Source organism: Lepidochelys kempii, chromosome 2 (genome assembly GCF_965140265.1).
Source record: "Lepidochelys kempii isolate rLepKem1 chromosome 2, rLepKem1.hap2, whole genome shotgun sequence".
Lineage (NCBI taxonomy): Eukaryota > Metazoa > Chordata > Testudines > Cheloniidae > Lepidochelys > Lepidochelys kempii.
The window spans coordinates 121147-142305 of record NC_133257.1 but is presented as its reverse complement, the minus strand read 5'-3'; the positions used below and the strand labels follow the sequence as shown (position 1 = coordinate 142305).

At 43.4% G+C, this 21159-nt stretch overlaps 1 protein-coding gene across 5 annotated transcripts in view; it reads right to left on the bottom strand.

Moving 5' to 3' along the window:
* MAPK15 (mitogen-activated protein kinase 15) overlaps window positions 1-21159 on the bottom strand; it is a 62866-nt gene that overhangs the window by 28740 nt on the left and 12967 nt on the right. For 3 of the 5 annotated variants that reach the window (XM_073329703.1, XM_073329705.1, XM_073329707.1), the window contains 5 exons: window positions 17986-18076; window positions 17237-17367; window positions 16776-16939; window positions 15372-15511; window positions 13368-13425 (listed from right to left, as the gene is read on the bottom strand). In XM_073329703.1, coding sequence (XP_073185804.1) covers window positions 13368-13425; window positions 15372-15511; window positions 16776-16939; window positions 17237-17367; window positions 17986-18076 — 584 coding nt within the window. Of the gene's footprint in view, window positions 1-13367; window positions 13426-15371; window positions 15512-16775; window positions 16940-17236; window positions 17368-17985; window positions 18077-19557; window positions 20354-21159 lie in introns of those variants that run through there. The other 2 variants (XM_073329708.1, XM_073329704.1) reach the window with 2 other exon arrangements.

Sequence of the window (21159 nt, the reverse complement as noted above, 5' to 3'; positions counted from 1 at the left end):
ACTGAGTAAAAAGAAAAGGAGTACTTGTGGCACCTTAGAGACTAACCAATTTATCTGAGCATGAGCTTTCGTGAGCTACAGCTCACTTCATCGGATGCATACCGTGGAAACTGCAGCAGACTTTATATACACACAGAGAATATGAAACAATACCTCCTCCCACCCCACTGTCCTGCTGGTAATAGCTTATCTAAAGTGATCATCAGGTGGGCCATTTCCAGCACAAATCCAGGTTTTCTCACCCTCCACCCCCCCACACACAAATTCACTCTCCTGCTGGTAATAGCCCATCCAAAGTGACAACTCTCTACACAATGTGCATGATAATCAAGTTGGGCCATTTCCTGTCCCTTTTTTTTTTTCCCAGGGACACACACACAAACTCACTCTCCTGCTGTGTGTGTGTGTGTGTCCCTGGAAAAAAAAGGGGGGGGGTGAGAAAGCCTGGATTTGTGCTGGACATGGCCCACCTTGATTACCATGCACATTGTAGGGAGAGTGGTCACTTTGGATGAGCTATTACCAGCAGGAGAGTGAGTTTGTGTGTGTGTTTTTTGGAGGGGGGTGAGGGGGTGAGAGAACCTGGATTTGTGCAGGAAATGGCCCAACTTGATTATCATGCACATTGTGTAGAGAGTTGTCACTTTGGATGGGCTACTACCAGCAGGAGAGTGAATTTGTGTGTGGGGGGGGGTGGAGGGTGAGAAAACCTGGATTTGTGCTGGAAATGGCCCAACTTGATGATCACTTTAGATAAGCTATTACCAGCAGGACAGTGGGGTGGGAGGAGGTATTGTTTCATATTCTCTGTGTGTATATAAAGTCTGCTGCAGTTTCCACGGTATGCATCCGATGAAGTGAGCTGTAGCTCACGAAAGCTCATGCTCAAATAAATTGGTTAGTCTCTAAGGTGCCACAAGTACTCCTTTTCTTTTTGCGAATACAGACTAACACGGCTGTTACTCTGAAATCTACTGAGTGTGTTCATCCTATTTGTATGAATGTATCATTCTTGTATCTGAAGCTAGAAATATAAAGTATTACTCTGAAGTTCTATTTTAATTATGCAAAGAGTGGGCCATTAATGATGCCTTGGAATCTTGATGGCTCCCACTAACTAGGACAATTGGTTGTAAATGGCTCTCTTTACTTGTAAGCCTTCCTGTATATGTGGGTGCCAGCCAGTGAGTAATGAAGTCTCACAGTACATGTGAGCATGACACATGATCCTGGAATCCATCTTAAACCTGGTGCTTTTCCATTTAGAAGGAAGGCTGGGAACCCAGAGAGAAAGGATTCCCGCCTTGTGCCAAACATATAATGGGGGGGAGGGGGGAAGAACAAAACAAAGGGGGTTGCTGGCCATGAGAAATCCCCAAGTTACCACCTGAGTTGGAACTAACAAGAACTGTACTGGGGAAAGGATTGGACCCACTCTAGGAAGAAGTCTAGTCTGTGAAAAAAGCTTATTGGAACATCTCTGAGGGTGAGATTTACCTGTAAGCAGTTTCTTAAATGTATTAGGCTTAGACTTGCGTGTTTTGTTTTATTTTGCTTGGTAACTTACTTTGTTTGGTCTGTTATTACTTGAAACAACTTAAATCCTACTTTTTATACTTAATAAAATCACTTGTTTATTAATTAACCCAAAGTGATTAATACCTGGGGGAGCAAACAGCTGTACATCTCTCTTTCTATCAGTGTTATAGAGGGCGGACAATTAATGAGTTTACCCTGTATAAGCTTTATACAGAGTAAAAAGGATTTATTTGGGTTTGGATCCCATTGGGAGCTGGGTGCTGGAGATAGGTGACTTGCTGAACAGTTTTTGGTTAAAATGTGCAGCTTTAGGGACATGGATCAGACCTAGGTCTGTGTTGTAGCAAACTAGTATGTCTGGCTCAACAAGGCAGGGGTCTGGAGGCCCAAGCTGGCAGTGGAAAACGGGCTCAGAGGTAATTTCAGCACATCAGGTGACAGTCCCGGGGAGGTGGGAGGGGGTGTCTCTGTGGCTGAACCCATCAGTGACATCATCTCATGTTCTTCACTCCCCACACAAAAGACTACTCCTGAAACCAGGGAGCTTTGTGAACAAGGGCTGCTAACAGGGAGTTTCGAGAGGGGAGTAGGAAGGGGGCAAGGTACATTTGCCATTCTTAAAACCTTTACACTAAGCTATAATCAAAACTTCTTGATTTAAACAAACCCTATCATTAAGCTCGGTAAGTGTAGGAGAAAATGCAGGCAGAAGCCCAGCAGCAGAGTAAGGACTATCCTGTTTATTGCACTCAGTATAGCATGTATGATTACCTGCCCTGTGGGTGAGTAGCATACGTTTGCATTCGGTGCAAGGAGCTCCTGCCCGTCAGAGACCGTTTACAGGCTTTGGAGGCTAGGATGGCGGAGCTGGAGGAGCTAAGGGAGGCAGAGAGGTATGTTGATGAGGCTTTCCAGGACACTGTAGATTTGTCCCACCTCCGATCAGACAGCCCCTATGCTGTTAAGGAGGATGAAAGGCCCAGAGGAGAGCAGGCAACAGGAACAGAAGGAAACCTTGCCATAGTTGGGACCCTCCTTCCAGATGATGTTGGGGTACCTCTCGCACTGAGGTTACCTCTCGGGGGGAAGGAACTCCACTCATTAGGAAAAGGCAGGTGTTAATAATGGGAGATTCGATCATTAGAAACAGATAGCTGGGTTTGTGATGACCAGGAGAACCTTATGGTGACTTGCCAGCCTGGTGTGAAGGTTATGGATCTCTCAAGGCATATAGATAGACTTATGTCTAGTGCTGGGGAGGAGCTGGTGGTCGTGGTACATGACATAGAATCATAGAATATCAGGGTTGGAAGGGACCGCAGGAGGTCATCTAGTCCAACCCCCTGCTCAAAGCAGGACCAATCCCCATCTAAATCATCCCAGCCAGGGCTTTGTCAAGCCTGACCTTAAAAATATCTAAGGAAGGAGATTCCACCACCTCCCAAGGTAACGCATTTCAGTGTTTCACCACCCTCCTAGTGAAAAAGTTTTTCCTAATATCCAACCTAAACCTCCCCCACTGCAACTTGAGACCATTACTCCTTGTTCTGTCATCAGCTACCACTGAGAACAGTCTAGAGCCATCCTCTTTGGAACCCCCTTTCAGGTAGTTGAAAGCAGCTATCAAATCCCCCCTCATTCTTCTCTTCTGCAGACTAAACAATCCCAGTTCCCTCAGCCTCTCCTCATAACTCATGTGTTCCAGTCCCCTAATCATTTTTGTTGCACTCCGCTGGATGTTTTCCAATTCTTCCACATCCTTCATGTAGTGTGGGACCTAAAACTGGACACAGTACTCCAGATGAGGCCTCACCAATGTCAAATAGAGGGGAACGATCACGTCCCTCGATCTGCTGGCAATGCCCCTACCTATACATGCCAAGAAGGCCAATGGCATTTTGGGAACAAGGGCACACGGTTGACTGATATCCAGCTTCTCGACCACTGTAACCCCTAGGTCCTTTTCTGCAGAACTGCTGCCGAGCCATTTGGTCCCTAGTCTGTAGCGGTGCTTGCGATTCTTCTGTCCTAAGTGCAGGACTCTTTACTTGTCCTTGTTGAACCTCATCAGATTTCTTTTGGCCCAGTCCTCTAATTTGTCTAGGGCCCTCTGTATTCTATCCCTACCCTCCAGCATAGGGAAGGGTAGGGAGACATCCTGGAGGCCAAATTTAGGCTGCTAGGAAAGAGACTGAAATCCAGGAGCTCTATAATGGCATTCTTAGAAATGCTACCAGTTCCACGTACAGGGCCAGGTAGGCAGGCAGAGCTTCGGAGTCTCTATGCGTGGATGAGACGATGGTGTAGACAGGAAAAGTTTAGATTTATTAGGAACTGGGGAAACTTTTGGAATCGGGGAGCCTATACAGGAAGGATGGGCTCCACCTAAACCAAAGTGGATCCAGACTGCTGGCACTTCACATTAAAAAAGTTGCAGAGCAGTTTTTAAACTAAGAGATGGGGGAAAGCTGATTGCTGCAGAGGAGCATGTGGATCGGACAGAGACTTCTCTTAGAGGAGAGTATATTGATAGAGATTCTCTAGGTTTTAGGAAGAAGGAGGGGGATGAAAGAGGACAAAGTATGGGCCAGATCAGACAAGAAACATTCACATAAAGAATCTGACACATCAGAAAAGGGCAGACAAACAGTGATAAGTTTTTTAAAGTGCTTGTACACAAATGCTAGAAGTCTAAATAATAAGATAGGTTAACACGAGGCACTCTAGTTCAAGGAGGATATTGATATAATAGGCATCACAGAAACCTGGTAGAGTGAGGACAATCAATCAATGGGACACAATCATTCCAGGGTACAAGATATATCAGAAGGACAGAACAGGTCATGCTTGGGGCAGAAAAGTGGCACTATATGTGAAAGAAAATGTAGACTCAAGTGAAATAAAAATCTTAAATGAATCCACATGTTCTATAGAATCTCTATGGATAGTAATTCCATGCTCTAATAGATCCCTACTGTTCTATTCTTAAGGACCACCTGACCAGGACAGTGAAAGTGACGATGAAATGCTAAGGGAGATTAGAGAGGTTATCAAAATAAAGAACTCAATAATAGTGGGGGATTTCAATTATCCCCATAGTGACTGGGTACATGTCACCTCAGTAGCTCACAGAAGCTACTAGATCGCATGCCCTGATTCTCATGGGTGACTTTAATTTTCCTGATATCTGCTGGGAGAGCAATACAGCGGTGCACAGACAATCCAGGAAGTTTTTGGAAAGCGTAGGGGACAATTTCCTGGCGCAAGTGCTAGAGGAGCCAACTAGGGGGGGTGCTTTTCTTGACCTGCTGCTCACAAACCGGGTAGAATTAGTGGGGGAAGCAAAAGTGGATGGGAATCTGGGAGGCAGTGACCATGAGTTGGTTGAGTTCAGGATCCTGACGCAGGGAGCAAAGGTAAGCAGCAGGATACGGACCCTGGACTTCAGGAAAGCAGACTTCGACTCCCTCAGGGAACGGATGGCCAGGATCCCCTGGGGGACTAACTTGAAGGGGAAAGGAGTCCAGGAGAGCTGGCTGTATTTCAAGGAATCCCTGTTGAGGTTACAGGGACAAACCATCCCGATGAGTCGAAAGAATAGTAAATATGGCAGGCGACCAGCTTGGCTTAATGGTGAAATCCTAGCGGATCTTAAACATAAAAAAGAAGCTTACAAGAAGTGGAAGGTTGGACAGATGACCAGGGAAGAGTATAAAAATATTGCTCGGGCATGTAGGAATGTTATCAGGAGGGCCAAATCGCACCTGGAGCTGCAGCTAGCCAGAGATGTCAAGAGTAACAAGAAGGGTTTCTTCAGGTATGTTGGCAACAAGAAGAAAGCCAAGGAATGTGTGGGCCCCTTACTGAATGAGGGAGGCAACCTAGTGACAGAGGATGTGGAAAAAGCTAATGTACTCAATGCTTTTTTTGCCTCTGTTTTCACTAACAAGGTCAGCTCCCAGACTGCTGCGCTGGGCATCACAAAATGCGGAAGAGATGGCCAGCCCTCTGTGGAGATAGAGGCGGTTAGGGACTATTTAGAAAAGCTGGATGTGCACAAGTCCCTGGGGCCGGACGAGTTGCATCCGAGAGTGCTGAAGGAATTGGCGGCTGTGATTGCAGAGCCACTGGCCATTATCTTTGAAAACTCGTGGCGAACCGGGGAAGTCCCGGATGACTGGAAAAAGGCTAATGTAGTGCCAATCTTTAAAAAAGGGAAGAAGGAAGATCCTGAGAACTACAGGCCAGTCAGCCTCACCTCAGTCCCTGGAAAAATCATGGAGCAGGTCCTCAAAGAATCAATCCTGAAGCACTTGCATGAGAGGAAAGTGATCAGGAACAGCCAGCATGGATTCACCAAGGGAAGGTCATGCCTGACTAATCTAATTGCCTTTTATGATGAGATTACTGGTTCTGTGGATGAAGGGAAAGCAGTGGATGTATTGTTTCTTGACTTTAGCAAAGCTTTTGACACGGTCTCCCATAGTATTCTTGTCAGCAAGTTAAGGAAGTATGGGCTGGATGAATGCACTATAAGGTGGGTAGAAAGCTGGCTAAATTGTCGGGCTCAACGGGTAGTGATCAATGGCTCCATGTCTAGTTGGCAGCCGGTATCAAGTGGAGTGCCCCAAGGGTCGGTCCTGGGGCCGGTTTTATTCAATATCTTCATAAATGATCTGGAAGATGGTGTGGATTGCACTCTCAGCAAATTTGCGGATGATACTAAACTGGGAGGAGTGGTAGATACGCTGGAGGGGAGGGATAGGATACAGAAGGACCTAGACCAATTGGAAGATTGGGCCAAAAGGAATCTGATGAGGTTCAATAAGGATAAGTGCAGGGTCCTGCACTTAGGACGGAAGAACCCAATGCACAGCTACAGACTAGGGACCGAATGGCTAGGCAGCAGTTCTGCAGAAAAGGACCTAGGGGTGACAGTGGACGAGAAGCTGGATATGAGTCAGCAGTGTGCCCTTGTTGCCAAGAAGGCCAATGGCATTTTGGGATGTATAAGTAGGGGCATAGCGAGCAGATCGAGGGACGTGATCGTTCCCCTCTATTCGACATTGGTGAGGCCTCATCTGGAGTACTGTGTCCAGTTTTGGGCCCCACACTTCAAGAAGGATGTGGATAAATTGGAGAGAGTCCAGCGAAGGGCAACAAAAATGATTAGGGGACTGGAACACATGAGTTATGAGGAGAGGCTGAGGGAGCTGGGATTGTTTAGCCTGCAGAAGAGAAGAATGAGGGGGGATTTGATAGCTGCTTTCAACTACCTGAAAGGGGGTTCCAAAGAGGATGGCTCTAGACTGTTCTCAATGGTAGCAGATGACAGAACGAGGAGTAATGGTCTCAAGTTGCAGTGGGGGAGGTTTAGATTGGATATTAGGAAAAACTTTTTCACTAAGAGGGTGGTGAAACACTGGAATGCGTTACCTAGGGAGGTGGTAGAATCTCCTTCCTTAGAGGTTTTTAAAGTCAGGCTTGACAAAGCCCTGGCTGGGATGATTTAACTGGGAATTGGTCCTGCTTTGAGCAGGGGGTTGGACTAGATGACCTTCTGGGGTCCCTTCCAACCCTGATATTCTATTCTATGATTCAGGACAAAATGCAGAGATAAAATTTCTCGATACTTTAAATGACTGCTTCTTGGAGCAGCTGGTACAGGAACCCACAAGGGGAGAGGCAACTCTCGATCTAGTCCTGAGTGGGGCGCAGAATCTGGTCAAAGAGGTAACTATAACAGGACCGCTTGGAAATAGTGACCATAATATAACAACATTTAACATTCCTGTGGTGGGAAGAACACTTCAACAGCCCAACACTGTGGCATTTAATTTCAGAAAGAGGAACTATGTAGAAGTGAGGAGGTTAGTTAAACAGAAATTAAAAGGTACAGTGACTAGAGTGAAATCCCTGCAAGCTGCATGGACACTTTTCAAAGACACCATAATAGAGGCCTAACTTAAATGTATACCCCAAATTAAAAAACACAGTAAATGAATTAAAAAAGAGCCACCGTGGCTTAACAACCATGTAAAAGAAGCAGTGAGAGATTAAAAGGCATCTTTTAAAAGTGGAAGTCAAATCCTAGTGAAGTAAATAGAAAGGAGCATAAACACTGCCAAATTAAATGTAAAAATGTAATAAGAAAAGCCAAAAAGGAGTTTGAAGAACAGCTAGCCAAAAATTCAGAAGGTAATAACAAAATGTTTTTAAGTACACCAGAAGCAGGAAGCCTGCTAACCAACCAGTAGGGCCCCTAGACGATCGAGATACAAAAGGAGCACTTAAAGACAATAAAGTCATTGAGGAGAAACTAAATTAATTCTTTGCTTCAGTCTTCACGGCTGAGGATGTTAGGTAGATTCCCAAACCTGAGTCAGCCTTTGTCGGTGACAGATCTGAGGAATTCTCACAGATTGAAGTGCCATTAGAGGAGGTTTTGGAATTAATTGAGAAACTTAACAGTAACAAGTCACCAGGACCAGATGGCATTCACCCAAGAGTTCTGAAAGAACTCAAATGTGAAATTTCAGAACTATTAACTATGGTTTGTATCCTGTCCTTTAAATCAGCTACTGTACCCAATGACTGGAAGATAGCTAATGTAATGCCAATATTTTAAGAGGGCTCTAGAGGTGATCCTGGCAATTACAGACCAGTAAGTCTAATGTCAGTACCGGGCAAATCAGTTGAAACAATAGTAAAGAATAAAATGGTCAGACACATAGAAGAACATAAATTGTTGCGCAAAAGTCAACATGGTTTCTGTAAAGGGAGATCATGTCTTACTAATCTATTACAGTTCTTTGAGGGAGTCAACAAACATATGGACAAGGGGATCCTGTGGACATAGTGTACTTAGATTTCCAGAAAGCCTTTGACAAGGTCCCTCACCAAAGGCTCTTGGGATAAGAGGGAAGATCCTTTCATGGATTGAGAACTGGTTAAAAGACAGGGAACAAAGGGTAGGAATAAATGGTAAATTTTCAGAATGGAGAGGGGTAACTAGTGGTGGTTCCCCAAGGGTCAGTCCTAGGACCAATCCTATTCAACTTATTCATAAATGATCTGGAGAAGGGGTAAAAAGTGAGGTGGAAAAGTTTGCAGATGATACTAAACTGCTCAAGATAGTTACGACCAAAGCAGACTGTGAAGAACTTCAAAAAGATCTCACAAAACTAAGTGATTGGGCAAACAAAATGGCAAATGAAATTTAATGTGGATAAATGTAGAGTAATGCACATTGGAAAAAACCACCCCAATTATACATACAATATGATGGGGGCTAATTTAGCTACAACTAATCAGGAGAAAGATCTTGGAGTCATCGTGGATAGTTCTCTGAAGACATCCATGCAGTGTGCAGTGGCAGTCAAAAAAGCAAATGGGATGTTAGGAATCATTAAAAAAGGGATAGAGAATAAGACGGAGAATATCTTATTGCCCTTATATAAATCCATGGTACGCCTACATCTTGAATACTGCGTACAGATGTGGTCCCCTCATCTCAAAAGAGATATACTGGCATTAGAAAAGTTTCAGAAAAGGGCAACTAAAATGATTAGGGGTTTGGAACAGGTCCCATATGAGGAGAGATTAAAGAGGCTAGAACTTTTCAGCTTGGAAAAGAGAAGACTAAGGGGGGGATATAATAGAGGTCTATAAAATCATGAGTGGTGTGGAGAAAGTGAATAAGGGAAAATTATTTACTTGTTCCCATAATATAAGAACTAGGGGCCACCAAGTGAAATTAATGGGTAGCAGGTTTAAAACAAATAAAAGGAAGTTCTTCTTCACTCAGCGCACAGTCAACCTATGGAACTCCTTGCCTGAGGAGGTTGTGACGGCGAGGACTATAATAGGGTTTAAAAGAGAGCCTCCATGAATTTATCCAGTTAAGTCCATTAATGGCTATTAGCCAGGATGGGTAAGGAATGGTGTCCCTAGCCTCTGTTTGTCAGAGGGTGGAGATGGATGGCAGGAGAGAGATCACTTGATCATTACCTGTTAGGTTCACTCCCTCTGGGGCACCTGGCATTGGCCACTGTCGGTAGACAGGATACTTGGCTGGATGGACCTTTGGTCTGACCCAGTATGGCTGTTCTTATGTTTCTTATGTTCTTAAACACCTGAGGAACAAAGACTGAACTGGGGGAAGTGCTGGATCCAGGCTAAAGGGATTTCTAGCCTGTGAATGAGACACCTGCGGATTCCAAGCTGTAAAGTAAGTGCAGCTTGCCCCTTAAGAATCTACAGCCTGCTTGTATCATCTCTTAGGGTGAGAATCTGCTATTCATAGCCAGTCTATTTAGTATATTAAGCTTAGTTTCTGTTTATTTGCTAAGTAATCTGCTTTGATCTGTTTACTATCACTTATAATCTACCTTGTGTTTATCTAATACACTTGTTTTTGTTTATCTAAACCAGGGGTGGGCAAACTACGGCCTGCAGGCCAGATCCAGCCCGTGGGATTGCACCCCGTGAAGCTGCAGGCCCTGCACCGCTCTCAGAAGTGGCTGGCACCACATCCCTGGGGGATGGAGGGGGGGGGGCGTGCCAGAGGCCTCCGTGCATTGCCCTTGCCTCCAGGCACCGCCCCCTGCAGCTCCCATTGGCTGGGAAGGGGGAACTGCGGCCAATGGGAGCTTTGGGGGAGGTATCTGGAGGCGTGGCAAGGGCAGCGCATGGAGCCCTGTGTCGTCGCTCCCGCAGGGGCTGCACAGGGACGTGGTTCCGTCTGGTTCCCGGAGCGGTGCGGAGCCAGGGCAGGCATGGAGCCTGCCCTGTCCCCGGTGTGCAACACTGCCACCCCGGAGCTGCTTTAGGTAAGTGGTGCTGGGCCGGAGTCTGAACCCCTCCTGCACCCCACCCCCCAAACTCCCTGCCCTAAGCCCCCAGCACCCCTCCTGCACCCCAACCCCCCGCCGCACCCCAACCCTCTGCCCTGAGCCCCCAGCTGCACCCCAACTCCCTGCCATACTCCACACCCTTCCTGCACCCCAACCCCCTTCCCTGAGCCCCCTTATACACCCTGCACCTCTCCTCTCCCCCAATCTCTGGCCCTGAGTCCATTCCTGCACATCGCACTCCCTCCCACACCCCAACCCCCTGCCCCACATACAATTTCCCCACCCAGATGCGGCCCTCAGCCCAAAAAGTTTTCCAACCCCTGATCTAAACCAGTGAGTTGGAGTGACGTGTATGGGAATCTTAGTTCAAGGGGCAAAGGCTGTTGCATATTCCTCTCCACGTTGGGGGAAGGGGTGAATTTTATGAGCTTATGCTGTACAATTCCCTGTGCAGCACAAGACGGTATAATTTTGGGTTTATACTCCAGTGTGGGGGGGAGGAGGGGGGTAGAGAAGAAGGAGATGAGTCTGGAAAGCTGGGAAATTGGCTGCTGTCTGCTGCATGTATTTGAGTAGCTTCCGTGAAGCTGCTCTCTCAGGTAGCTCAGTTTGGGTGTGTGGTGCCACCTGCTGTCGTGTTGGGTGATAACAAGGCCTGGGTTAGGCTGGCTGTGTCCCCAACCAGGGTGAGTAGGGCCAACCCAACTGAGTGATTAGAGGGGCCCCGCAGTGCCCACAACTCCGAGACTGCACCCCGGGGTGACAACCAATCACACCCCATTATTATCCATCAGCACTTGTTGTGTTAAGGAGGTTCTGAAGCTTCAACCCCCACCCAAAGAATCAGTCAGGAAGGGCAAGGACAGACCTAAAAAGTTGCAATTCTCCAACAACTAAAATTCAGAAAACTGACTCCAACGAGAAACTGCAGAATTGGAATTAATTTGCAAACTGGACACCACTAAATTAGGTTTGAATAAAGACTGGGAGTGGATGGGTCATTACACAAAGTAAAAACTATTTCCCCATGCTAATTTTTCCCCTACTGTTACTCACACCTTCTTGTCAACTGTTTGAAATCATAGAATCATAGAATATCAGGGTTGGAAGGGACCCCAGAAGGTCATCTAGTCCAACCCCCTGCTCGAAGCAGGACCAATTCCCAGTTAAATTGGGCCATCCTGATTATCACTACTAACATTTTTTTTCCTCCTGCTGATAATAGCCCACCTTAATTGATTAGTCTTGTTACAGTTGGAATGGCAACACCCATTTTTTCCATATATATCTTCCTACTGTATTTTCCACTGCATGCAACCGATGAAGTGGGTTTTAGCCCATGAAAGCTTATGCCCGAATAAATTTGTTAGTCTCTAAGGTGCCACAAGTACTCCTAGTTTTTTTTCCTCCCATTAAGGTATCGCAAAGGGCTGTGAACAGAAGGGGAAAAGCCTAAAGACCAAGGAAGGGATACTTGTAGTCACTTGTTTTAGACTAAGTAACATATGATGGGCTGTTGGTACAAATACATAGTGTTGAGGAAAAGTGTTGAAACAAAAAGTTAAAGCTAAAATTACACTTTTGTCAGATAAAACTAAACAGTGTCACATTATAACAAAAACAAAAGTGTATCAACTCATCCTATAAAAAGTGTAGCCACCAAAATATTCTTAAATAAGAGGAAGCCATTTGCACCTCTCTCAAAAAAGGAGAAAGAGAAGGAAAATGGAATGTAAGTGTGAGGTTAAGATTAACAGGTTTGAATCCAGATACAGGACTAGCCAATATGTAGTTACAAAAAATATTCAGGGAAAGCACCAAGATGGAAGTTAAAAAGTTCTTCTGAGACATTGGTCAGCAGAAGCTGATGACTGACAATTCAATATTTTAGTGCGAGGCAGAATTACCCCCAGGTCAAAGAACATCTCTACCTAAAAGAGAATTGTTTAGGATATAAAAAGCTGTTCACCAGCTCCTGCAGAGAACTGAATCCAAAGAAGACTAGCCAGGCACGTAGTACCCAAAACTAGTCCATGGGAGAAGAACTGTGTCAAGGCAAACTAAAGAATTGTAAGATCCCATCTTACCCATCTGGAGATGTAACTACACCCAGACAGAAATTAAGCATTACTCCACACTAGTATTAAAAGCCTAAATGGAACAACATCTAAGATTGTATATGTTACATGATTTTTAGCCAGATTTAAGGTAGACTAAGTTATCTGAAAACCCCTGCAGTTTGAAGAAAAAACAATTTCTAATAAGTAACTTTAAAGTTTTAGCACCTTTCTTAAAACAAATACAATAATAATAAATGTTTGCCTAAGGTAAACCTGTTCCTGTAACTAAAATGAATGCAAGGTAAAACTCCCCATAATGTGCACTTTGGTTGGTTTTACAGTGCAATGTATGAGCTAACAGAAGTGCACTGTGGTGTTGTAATGTGACCTGCATTTTTATTGATTGTTTTTAATAAGTAGTAATAAAAGTGAAATTTTGCTTACTACAGGAGTGGAGTCCTGAATCCTCTGTCTTAAGCTATACAGAATTTTTAACGTGGGCTCTAAGAAAAATCAGGTTTCTAATAAAAATACATAAAGAAACTTTTCATAAATTTGAAATAAAAAAACAACAACATAGTAGAGAGAACCAGCTATCCTCGACTTCATAATCTCAAGAGTATAACCAGCACAAAGAATAAAAGGGAATGTTCTACTTTTGACAACATCACAACATAAAAGCCTGGAATTTGGGGCATGGAAAGTAAAAAGCTGTCAGGTCAACTTTAATATTGGTCCTGAATGATGAGCGGTCACTGGTTTTTGTTTCAGTTGTTTCTATCTAATGTCACTGCCTTGAGGATGAATAAGTGAGTCTGTAGACAGAGATCCCTGCCAGCTGGTTGCTGAGCTTATTCCCACATTATATCAATATCTGTTGGTTTCTGCTAGTGACACAACGTAAAAGGCTTACCTGGAACTTATGCGGTTAATAACAGAGGCTCTGTAGTCCGAATGGATAGCTAAAATATCTGCAACAGAAAACAGATTTCATGAACGCCATGGGCAGGATTTCAAGAGCCATGCAGTTTGTGACTCGAAACTTTGAATTTGAACCTAAGGAGTTTTTGGTAGAGAAGATTCAATAATATTTTACCCATCTCTAAGGTTTTCCAAGAGAGAATCTCAATTGCTTTACATACATTAAATGAACACAGCACCTTATGAGGTATTATAAGCAAGAGTCCCATTTAACAGATGGCAATTGAGAGACAGAGATTCCTGTACACCATAGCAGGTACTCTAGAGATAGTAAGTGGAAGAGCAGGGTTTATAATCCTGGAATTTCTGCATGCGGGAGAATATTTCTGATAGTAGAGGACTGTTTGTCTGATAGATTAAAGACATAATAAGATTGCAAATTGAAGCTAGATTAATTCAGATTAGAAATAAGACTAATTCAGACTGATTTTTAACAGCAGCTTGTCTATATGAACAGTTAGTGCATGGCTAGCTGGGGTGTAAGTCTATAGTGCCCGGCAGGCTACTGTGTTAACTCGCTGTATGGATCCAACTGCTTTGCACTAGAAGTGCCATAGTCCACTTTGATTTATTTCACTTTGAAACGGGAGTAGTTCAAAGTGCACCATGGAACTTTTAATGTGTTGTAGCAGGATCCACACAGCCAGTTAATACATGGCACACTATTGTGCTATAAATTTACTAATGTTCACATAGACAATCCCCAGTGAGTGTAATTAACCACTGGAACAATTTGCCAAAAGATGAGGTCAAGTCACCATCACTTGGAAATCTTTAAATCAAGACTGGATCTCTCTCTAGAAAACCATGCTCTAGCTCAACCATAACATATGGGCTTGATGCAAGAATTCTTGGGTGAAATTCTATAGCCTGTGTTATGCAAACAGTCAGCTTAGATGAGTGGTTCTCAACTAGCGGCCCAATCAGCACACAGCTGTGGCTCATGTGACATCCTCAGGGCCATACAGCTTGTGTGCATGTGTCTGTGTGTGTGGAGAGAGAGAGTGTGCGAGTGCACGCGCGCGTGCATGGATGCAGCCCACAATGGTAATAAGTTGAGAACCACTGGCTTAGATGATCATAATAATTCATTCTGGCCTTAAAAAAAAAAAAAAGCCATCTATGAATTTCAGGCTCCAAGTTTGTGTTCAGGTGACCAGGTCAGGAAGCCTGACTGACTTATTACATCAATCACCTTAATATGTGTTACTGTCATCAACCACCTCCATGCATGCTAGAAGCAGTATGTTATCTATGTCATCTGATCACGGTGACAAAATGGCCAATGTTGGTATTGTGGGTCCTGTGCTTTTCTTGGCGGGTACCTAGGACACCACTCTTTGCCCCTGCTCTTGAAGCGCCGAGGGCCCCGTTAGTGGCCCAGGAAGGTGGTAGAGGAGGGAAGTGTCTGGGTTTGTTCCTCACTCTGAGCCCCAGCCCCTCTCAATCCCTGCAGGCTTCTTACCTTCTTCCCCCTTGGGTAGGTTTACCCTCTATCCGAGACACTGCGGGAGGGAGTCTCCCTGCCGTGCTGGGGCAGGGTCTCCCTTCCTCTGGTCTTTCAATTCTCAGCAACACAACTCCAAACTCCAGTCCTCTCTCCTTCTTCACACCACCCTCTCTGCCTGAAGCAGGGCTTTTTTTATTAGGTTCCTGACAGGGCCTTAATTGACTACAGGTGCTCCAATTAACCTGTAGTAGCCTTCCCTAGTCTACAGGGAACCATGCTTTAATTACCCCAAGGCTTATATATGTCCCCTCTCCCACTGCTCCCTGGCCCTGCTGTATCACATCACTTAAGGTTTTATTTTCCATGCTGTTCCCAACATTCCACCACTCAGTCTTCTGAGTTCCTGGGAGAGAGCAAGAATGCCAATTATGAGTCATTCTCTTAGCAATTGGGCTGCTAATACTTCCCTTCATGGAAAAGTCTCACCTTCCTGGGATGGGGCAGGAATGACACTCAAGATCTGCTCTATCTGATTCACTGTGGATGTTCCAGGAAAAAGAGGTTTTCCAAGCAGCATCTCCCCCAGAATACAGCCAATACTCCACATGTCCACGCCCTTTGTGTAGCTACAAGAAAGAACAGACTTATCAGGACACGCCAATATGCTTTTGTAACGCTAACAATATGCTTCTGTAACCGTGAGACCCCCTTCTATTTCTGACCATCCTGCAAGGAAAAAACAAACATGTCTAATAGCCCCACAGGAGATGTGTTGATGGGTTGTTGCTATCAGGGAAGCCAAAGAAAATATGGAGATGGCAATCACCTGAGGGATTTCTTGTCAAGGCCTATTTGAAATAAGCAGTCAGAGGAAGTTCATTACTCAATTAAAGATGAAGATGGTAATTAGATAATAAAAATCTGGGGTACTCATATGACTAAAAATCAAGACACAAGCTGATTTCTGGGAACTGACATGGTGTGGTCAATGACGAAACCCCTTGGGATCTTAGACATCCAGAAATCAGTTAAAATTACTTAAGCAGAATCAATGGGAAACAATGCAGAGAATGATATAAAAGTTTGTCAACATTCAAACTCTTTAACCCAATATATATGTTTAAATAATTAAACTACTAATAAAAAGTAAACCAAATATTAAAAGAACGAACCACTTGAAGAGTGGCTAAACAAATCTTTCCAGTCAAATATAATAGCCTTTTTAGGTTGTTGCTATAATTAAAAAAATAGTGGATAAAGGGAAATGCAGTGGATGTGATAGTATCAAATACTGTATTAAAATCTAAAACTATGTCTCATGAAATCTAACTGCAATAATTAATTCAAATTGGCAGGGATAGTCTTATCAGCTCCAGTGGCTTCTCCTTGACCAAGAGAATTGACAGAGCAGAGCCCCTCCACAGGGACTAGGGACTAGGGAAGCAGTTTTTCAAGTGGAGCAGCCAGGAGATAAGGAGAAAAGATTGCCATTGGGGAACACTTAAGGCCAGACTTGAAAAGAAAGGCTGAGGCATTTTCCAGATTTTGAAAAGATTAATTTGGTATATGTGAGGAAGAACTGGGTGAAAGTCAAGCGAATGGTGGGGGCTGAGTAGCAGATGAATGCAGGGCTGTCTGGTGTGCAAGAGACCAATGTAGAGAGAGGAGTTCAGGTGTGCATGGTTGTATGTGTAAAGAGAATTGGGGACAAGGGATTGCATGTGTTGGTGTTTGTGGTAAGGGTGGACTATAAGATTTTTACCTCAACTGTTAAGTTTTCTTGACAGTGTTTCAAGGGTGTATAATAAAACCAAAATTGGGTTCCCAAACCATCTCAAAATAGCCCATCTCAGAGACATCAGGCAGATTGTTTCCCAGTCTTTCAATTACCTATGAGAGGAAAGCAGGATCTCAGGGGCTCGGTACCAGCGTGTTGCCACATACTCTGTCAGTGCAGGGCTGCCTTGGTCCTCATGGATCTGACAAAGGGAGCGAGCCAGTCCAAAATCACAAAGCTTAACAAAGCAGTCCGCATCCAGCAGGATATTTGAGGGCTGTAGTTGAACACAAACATTCATAAGAATTTCTTTATTCTCTGTATAGGGCAGAAAGGGAGGAAATAAAAACCCATGTCAGGCTGCACTTCCCCCTGCCAGGGACAGAGTGCTTTTAGGGGCGTTAGGAGGAAACCGAAACAAAAGGTATACATGACTTACTAAAGGTCATGTGATACTATGGTCATTTTCTTTTCTCTTCACTCCCTTCACCCCCCTACATATATCATTTAACTCCAGTCTTGAATGGAGGACAAATCTTTCCATTTAGGTAAGGCCTAGTGAGTGCAAATGTACCTTCTGGTCTCTGTGAATGACATTCCCTGAGTGGATGAATTTGGTTGCCTTCAGGAGTTGGTAGAGGATGTAACACTTGTGGATGTCTTTCAGCAAATTCCCCTTCTTGATCACAGCATGTAAATCTGTCTCTAACATAGAACAATAGAGAATTATTGTTTGGGAGTGAAAGGAACCCAAAGCTAGGGCATCAAGTCTGTTCTCCAAACTCTAAGCTCTCTAGCTCATTTTTAAACAGAAGCTCAGCAAGACAGCCATTGAAAAAGTTGTATCTGCTATAGCCCTATTTCTTGAACTACTGCAGCTCTATTTCCTGAACTTCACTTAGGGCAGGGAAAAATACTTCACTGAAAGCAAAGACTAGACAGTAACTGAAAAATTACAATGGGACTTATTGTTCCACTCACATCCTACATTACATCCACCCATCTATAGTCACTCATTCATTTATCCTCTTAAATTGTTTTACTGTCCCACTCTCCTCATTACCCCAAAATTGCACCTAGACACCCATTCACTTTATCCCTCCCAATCTGCCTGCCATTGTCCCACTTCCAAATCAATTCCTATGCAATTGCTTCCCCACTAACTTCACCACATTCATTGGTTCACTTTTCCATCTAGCTCCACCAACATTCACATTTATCTCATTACATGAATCTTTCTATTTTGCTACTTTCAAGGCAGTGAATGAAATTCACTCTTTAGAGAGAAAGAATGTAAACAGCTGAAGCAGTGGTGGGTCTCACCCATAGATTCGAAAACCAGGTAAATATCCCTGTCATTCTGAGCTCGGATGACATTAAGCAGCTTGATGATATTTGGATGTTCTCCAAATTCCTGCAGGGAAATAAGACCCACTTGTCAGAGTCAAGTGACTGAACCTATTATACGAAAGATTACACTCCAAAATAAAGACCAGGAGGTTATTCCCTTCATTGTGTCTCTACTAAAATACAGACTTTTTTTAGGGAATAAATAAAAAGCCTACCTTGCTCTGTAGTATGAGCTGCCACTTAAGCTACACAACCCTCCCACTTGGCTCTCAGGTTACTCCTCTTCACACTTTAGTACCAAAAAGCATTATACACAAAATAACTGCAAAACCCGAATATCCACATCAAGCCACACACTTAGTATTTAAAGCAAAGAACTATTTGATTATAGAAGTGTGATAATAATGGTGAAACATATATAAATGTTAAGCATTACCATCATTATTGTTATCACAAAAACCCTATGTTTAGTGACAGTTAAAGTTGAAGCAGGATACACCACATCCACCAAAAACTTATTTCCATGCATTTAAGGTTAAGTGGAACTTGTGCATTCCTTTCCACCTTCATACTGTCTACAACACTGTTGATAATACAGTACAATGCTCCACAAGGCTTTCACTTCCATGTCAACAGACACCCAAAAGTAATTCACACTCCAACTTCATTAAACTCACACTCTAATGGAAAGCCTTAACAGTAACTTCTTATGCTTTTGTATCAACTACATAAACACATCAGCATGGCTCATTGTCATACTTTCCATGAATTTGTGAAGTTAATTTGCTATAACACTATGGATGTCACTGTTAAAGGTTTGCATTAGTCTCCTTTATTCTGATTATTCAATAAATGGCCCCATTCCTTATTTACTGCTCACAACCCAAACTGAAATAAAGACAGAATTAGTAATTTCCTTTTCTATAGCATAGTATAGTCTATAAATTTGTTAGTCTCTAAGGTGCCACAAGTACTCCTTTTCTTTTTGCGAATACAGACTAACACGGCTGCTACTCTGAAACCTTTTCTATAGTGCTCATCATTACAGTTTGAGTGCCTCAGAAACAGTGAATTTATCTGCACAACATCCCTATGAAGTGAGTGATACGATTATTCCTGTTTTACTGATGTTGAACTGAGGCATACCAAGGTTAAGGCCAAAATTTTCAGAAGTGACCACTAATTTTGGGTTCCTCGATGACTGGATGCCTTACTGAAGAGACCCAGGACCTGATTTTTCAGAGGTGCTAAGCCATTGCAGTACCCATTGCTTTTAACTGCATTTGTGAGTGTGCTGCACTTGTGAAAATTAGGCTGTAGGTGTTTCAAACTGACCACCCAGAATAGCAGTGGTAGTGAAAGTTTTGGTTTAAGTGACTTGCCCACCATCACATAGGACGTCTGAGGCAGAATCAGGGCAGAATTCAGTTTTCATGGTGCACAATCAACTAACTGCCTTAACTACAAGACCATCCTTTCTCTTCCTCCAACAGTCCTCTGACTCATTCATTATACATATTCCAAATTCTGTAATATTAGCACCACCTTTGTGTCTTTTTCTCATCCAGAGAGTCAGCTCTGTATGCTCACTTCAGAATGATGTCAGAAGCTCAATGATGCAGTGGAGCATGCACAGTTCAGATAAAATGTTCAGAAAATTAAGCACAAAACATTCAAGAAGTTCTACTGTACATGTGTGAAAAGCAATTGCTCTTATTATATGGCAAGATCTAAACACATTTTTTCAGGAATAGCAAAAAGCACACCTCTGACCCAACAACTACCCCCTGACCAAATTTCAAGTTCCTGTTTTAAAGTTTTGAAATGTCTGAGCTCTCCAAAAACTGGTCAGAGAAAGTGGCTTATACTGGAAAATCTTCCTATCCTCCCCACCCCCAACTACCAGCTTAGTCTTAAAAATGGCTACATCATTTGTACTGAAAGCTTTTTTAAAAATCCAACCTGAGGCAGAGCCCAAGCATGGAAAACTGCAACCCAAATAGTTTAAATTTAGCAAAGATATAAACAACTGCAAATAAGGGGTTATCAAAGGAAGAATTAAGCAAGCTTAATATAGTGGTCACTACTTGCATCATCTATAATTAGTTTTTCAGATTCATAGATTTTTAAGGCCAGAAGGAATCATCACACTATCTAGTCTGACCGCCTGTATAACATAGGCCATAGAATCTCACCAAGTTACTCCTGTATTGAGTCCCAAAACTTCTGTTTGACTAAGGTATATCTTCAGGAAAGGCATCTAGAATTGATTTGGACTTCACAAGACGGAGAATACACCACTTCCCTTGGGAGTTTCTTCCAATGGTTAATCATCCTTACTATTAAATGTGTGTGCCTTATTTCTAATTTGGATTTGTCTGTCTTAACAAGAGCAAATGGCTGGAAGTTATGTCTTTCTCTGCTAGATTAAGGAACCTCTTAATTCATAGAATCATAGACTCTCAGGGTTGGAAGGGACCTCAGGAGGTCATCTAGTCCAACCCCCTGCTCAAAGCAGGACCAATCCCCAATTTTTGCCCCAGATCCCTAAATGGCCCCTTCAAGGATTGAACTCACAACCCTGGGTTTAGCAGGCCAATGCTCAAACCACTGAGCTAACCTTCCCCCCAAACACTGAGCTATCCCTCCTAGTATTTTCTCCCAGTGAAGGTACTTGTACACTGTAATCAAGTTGCCTTTTTATAAACTAAACAGATTGAGCCTCCTAACTCTCTCACTAAGTCATTTTTTGGCTCTTCTCTGCTCCCTCTCAAATTATTACATAACCTTTTTCAAATGTGGACACCAGAACTGGATATAGTATTGCAGTATCAGTCGCAGCAATGCTACATACAAAGATAAAATCATCTGCCTAATAATATCAGTTCTGTTCGATAGTGTCTCTGGAGAAGGTATGCTTCATAAATGATGAAGGCAGTAGCAAGGTGGCTGGCTGGCTGAGTTCCTGTGGAATTGATTTTAATGCTGCTGAGACTTAAATTTATTGTACGATTTATTATGCTAGGGTGCCACGAGAATGATGAAAGGATTAGAAAACTTGCCCTATAGTGGGGTAAGCTAAATCAACTGAGCTCTTTGAGTCTAATACAGAGAAGGCTAAGGGGTGACTTGATTACAGTGTGTAAG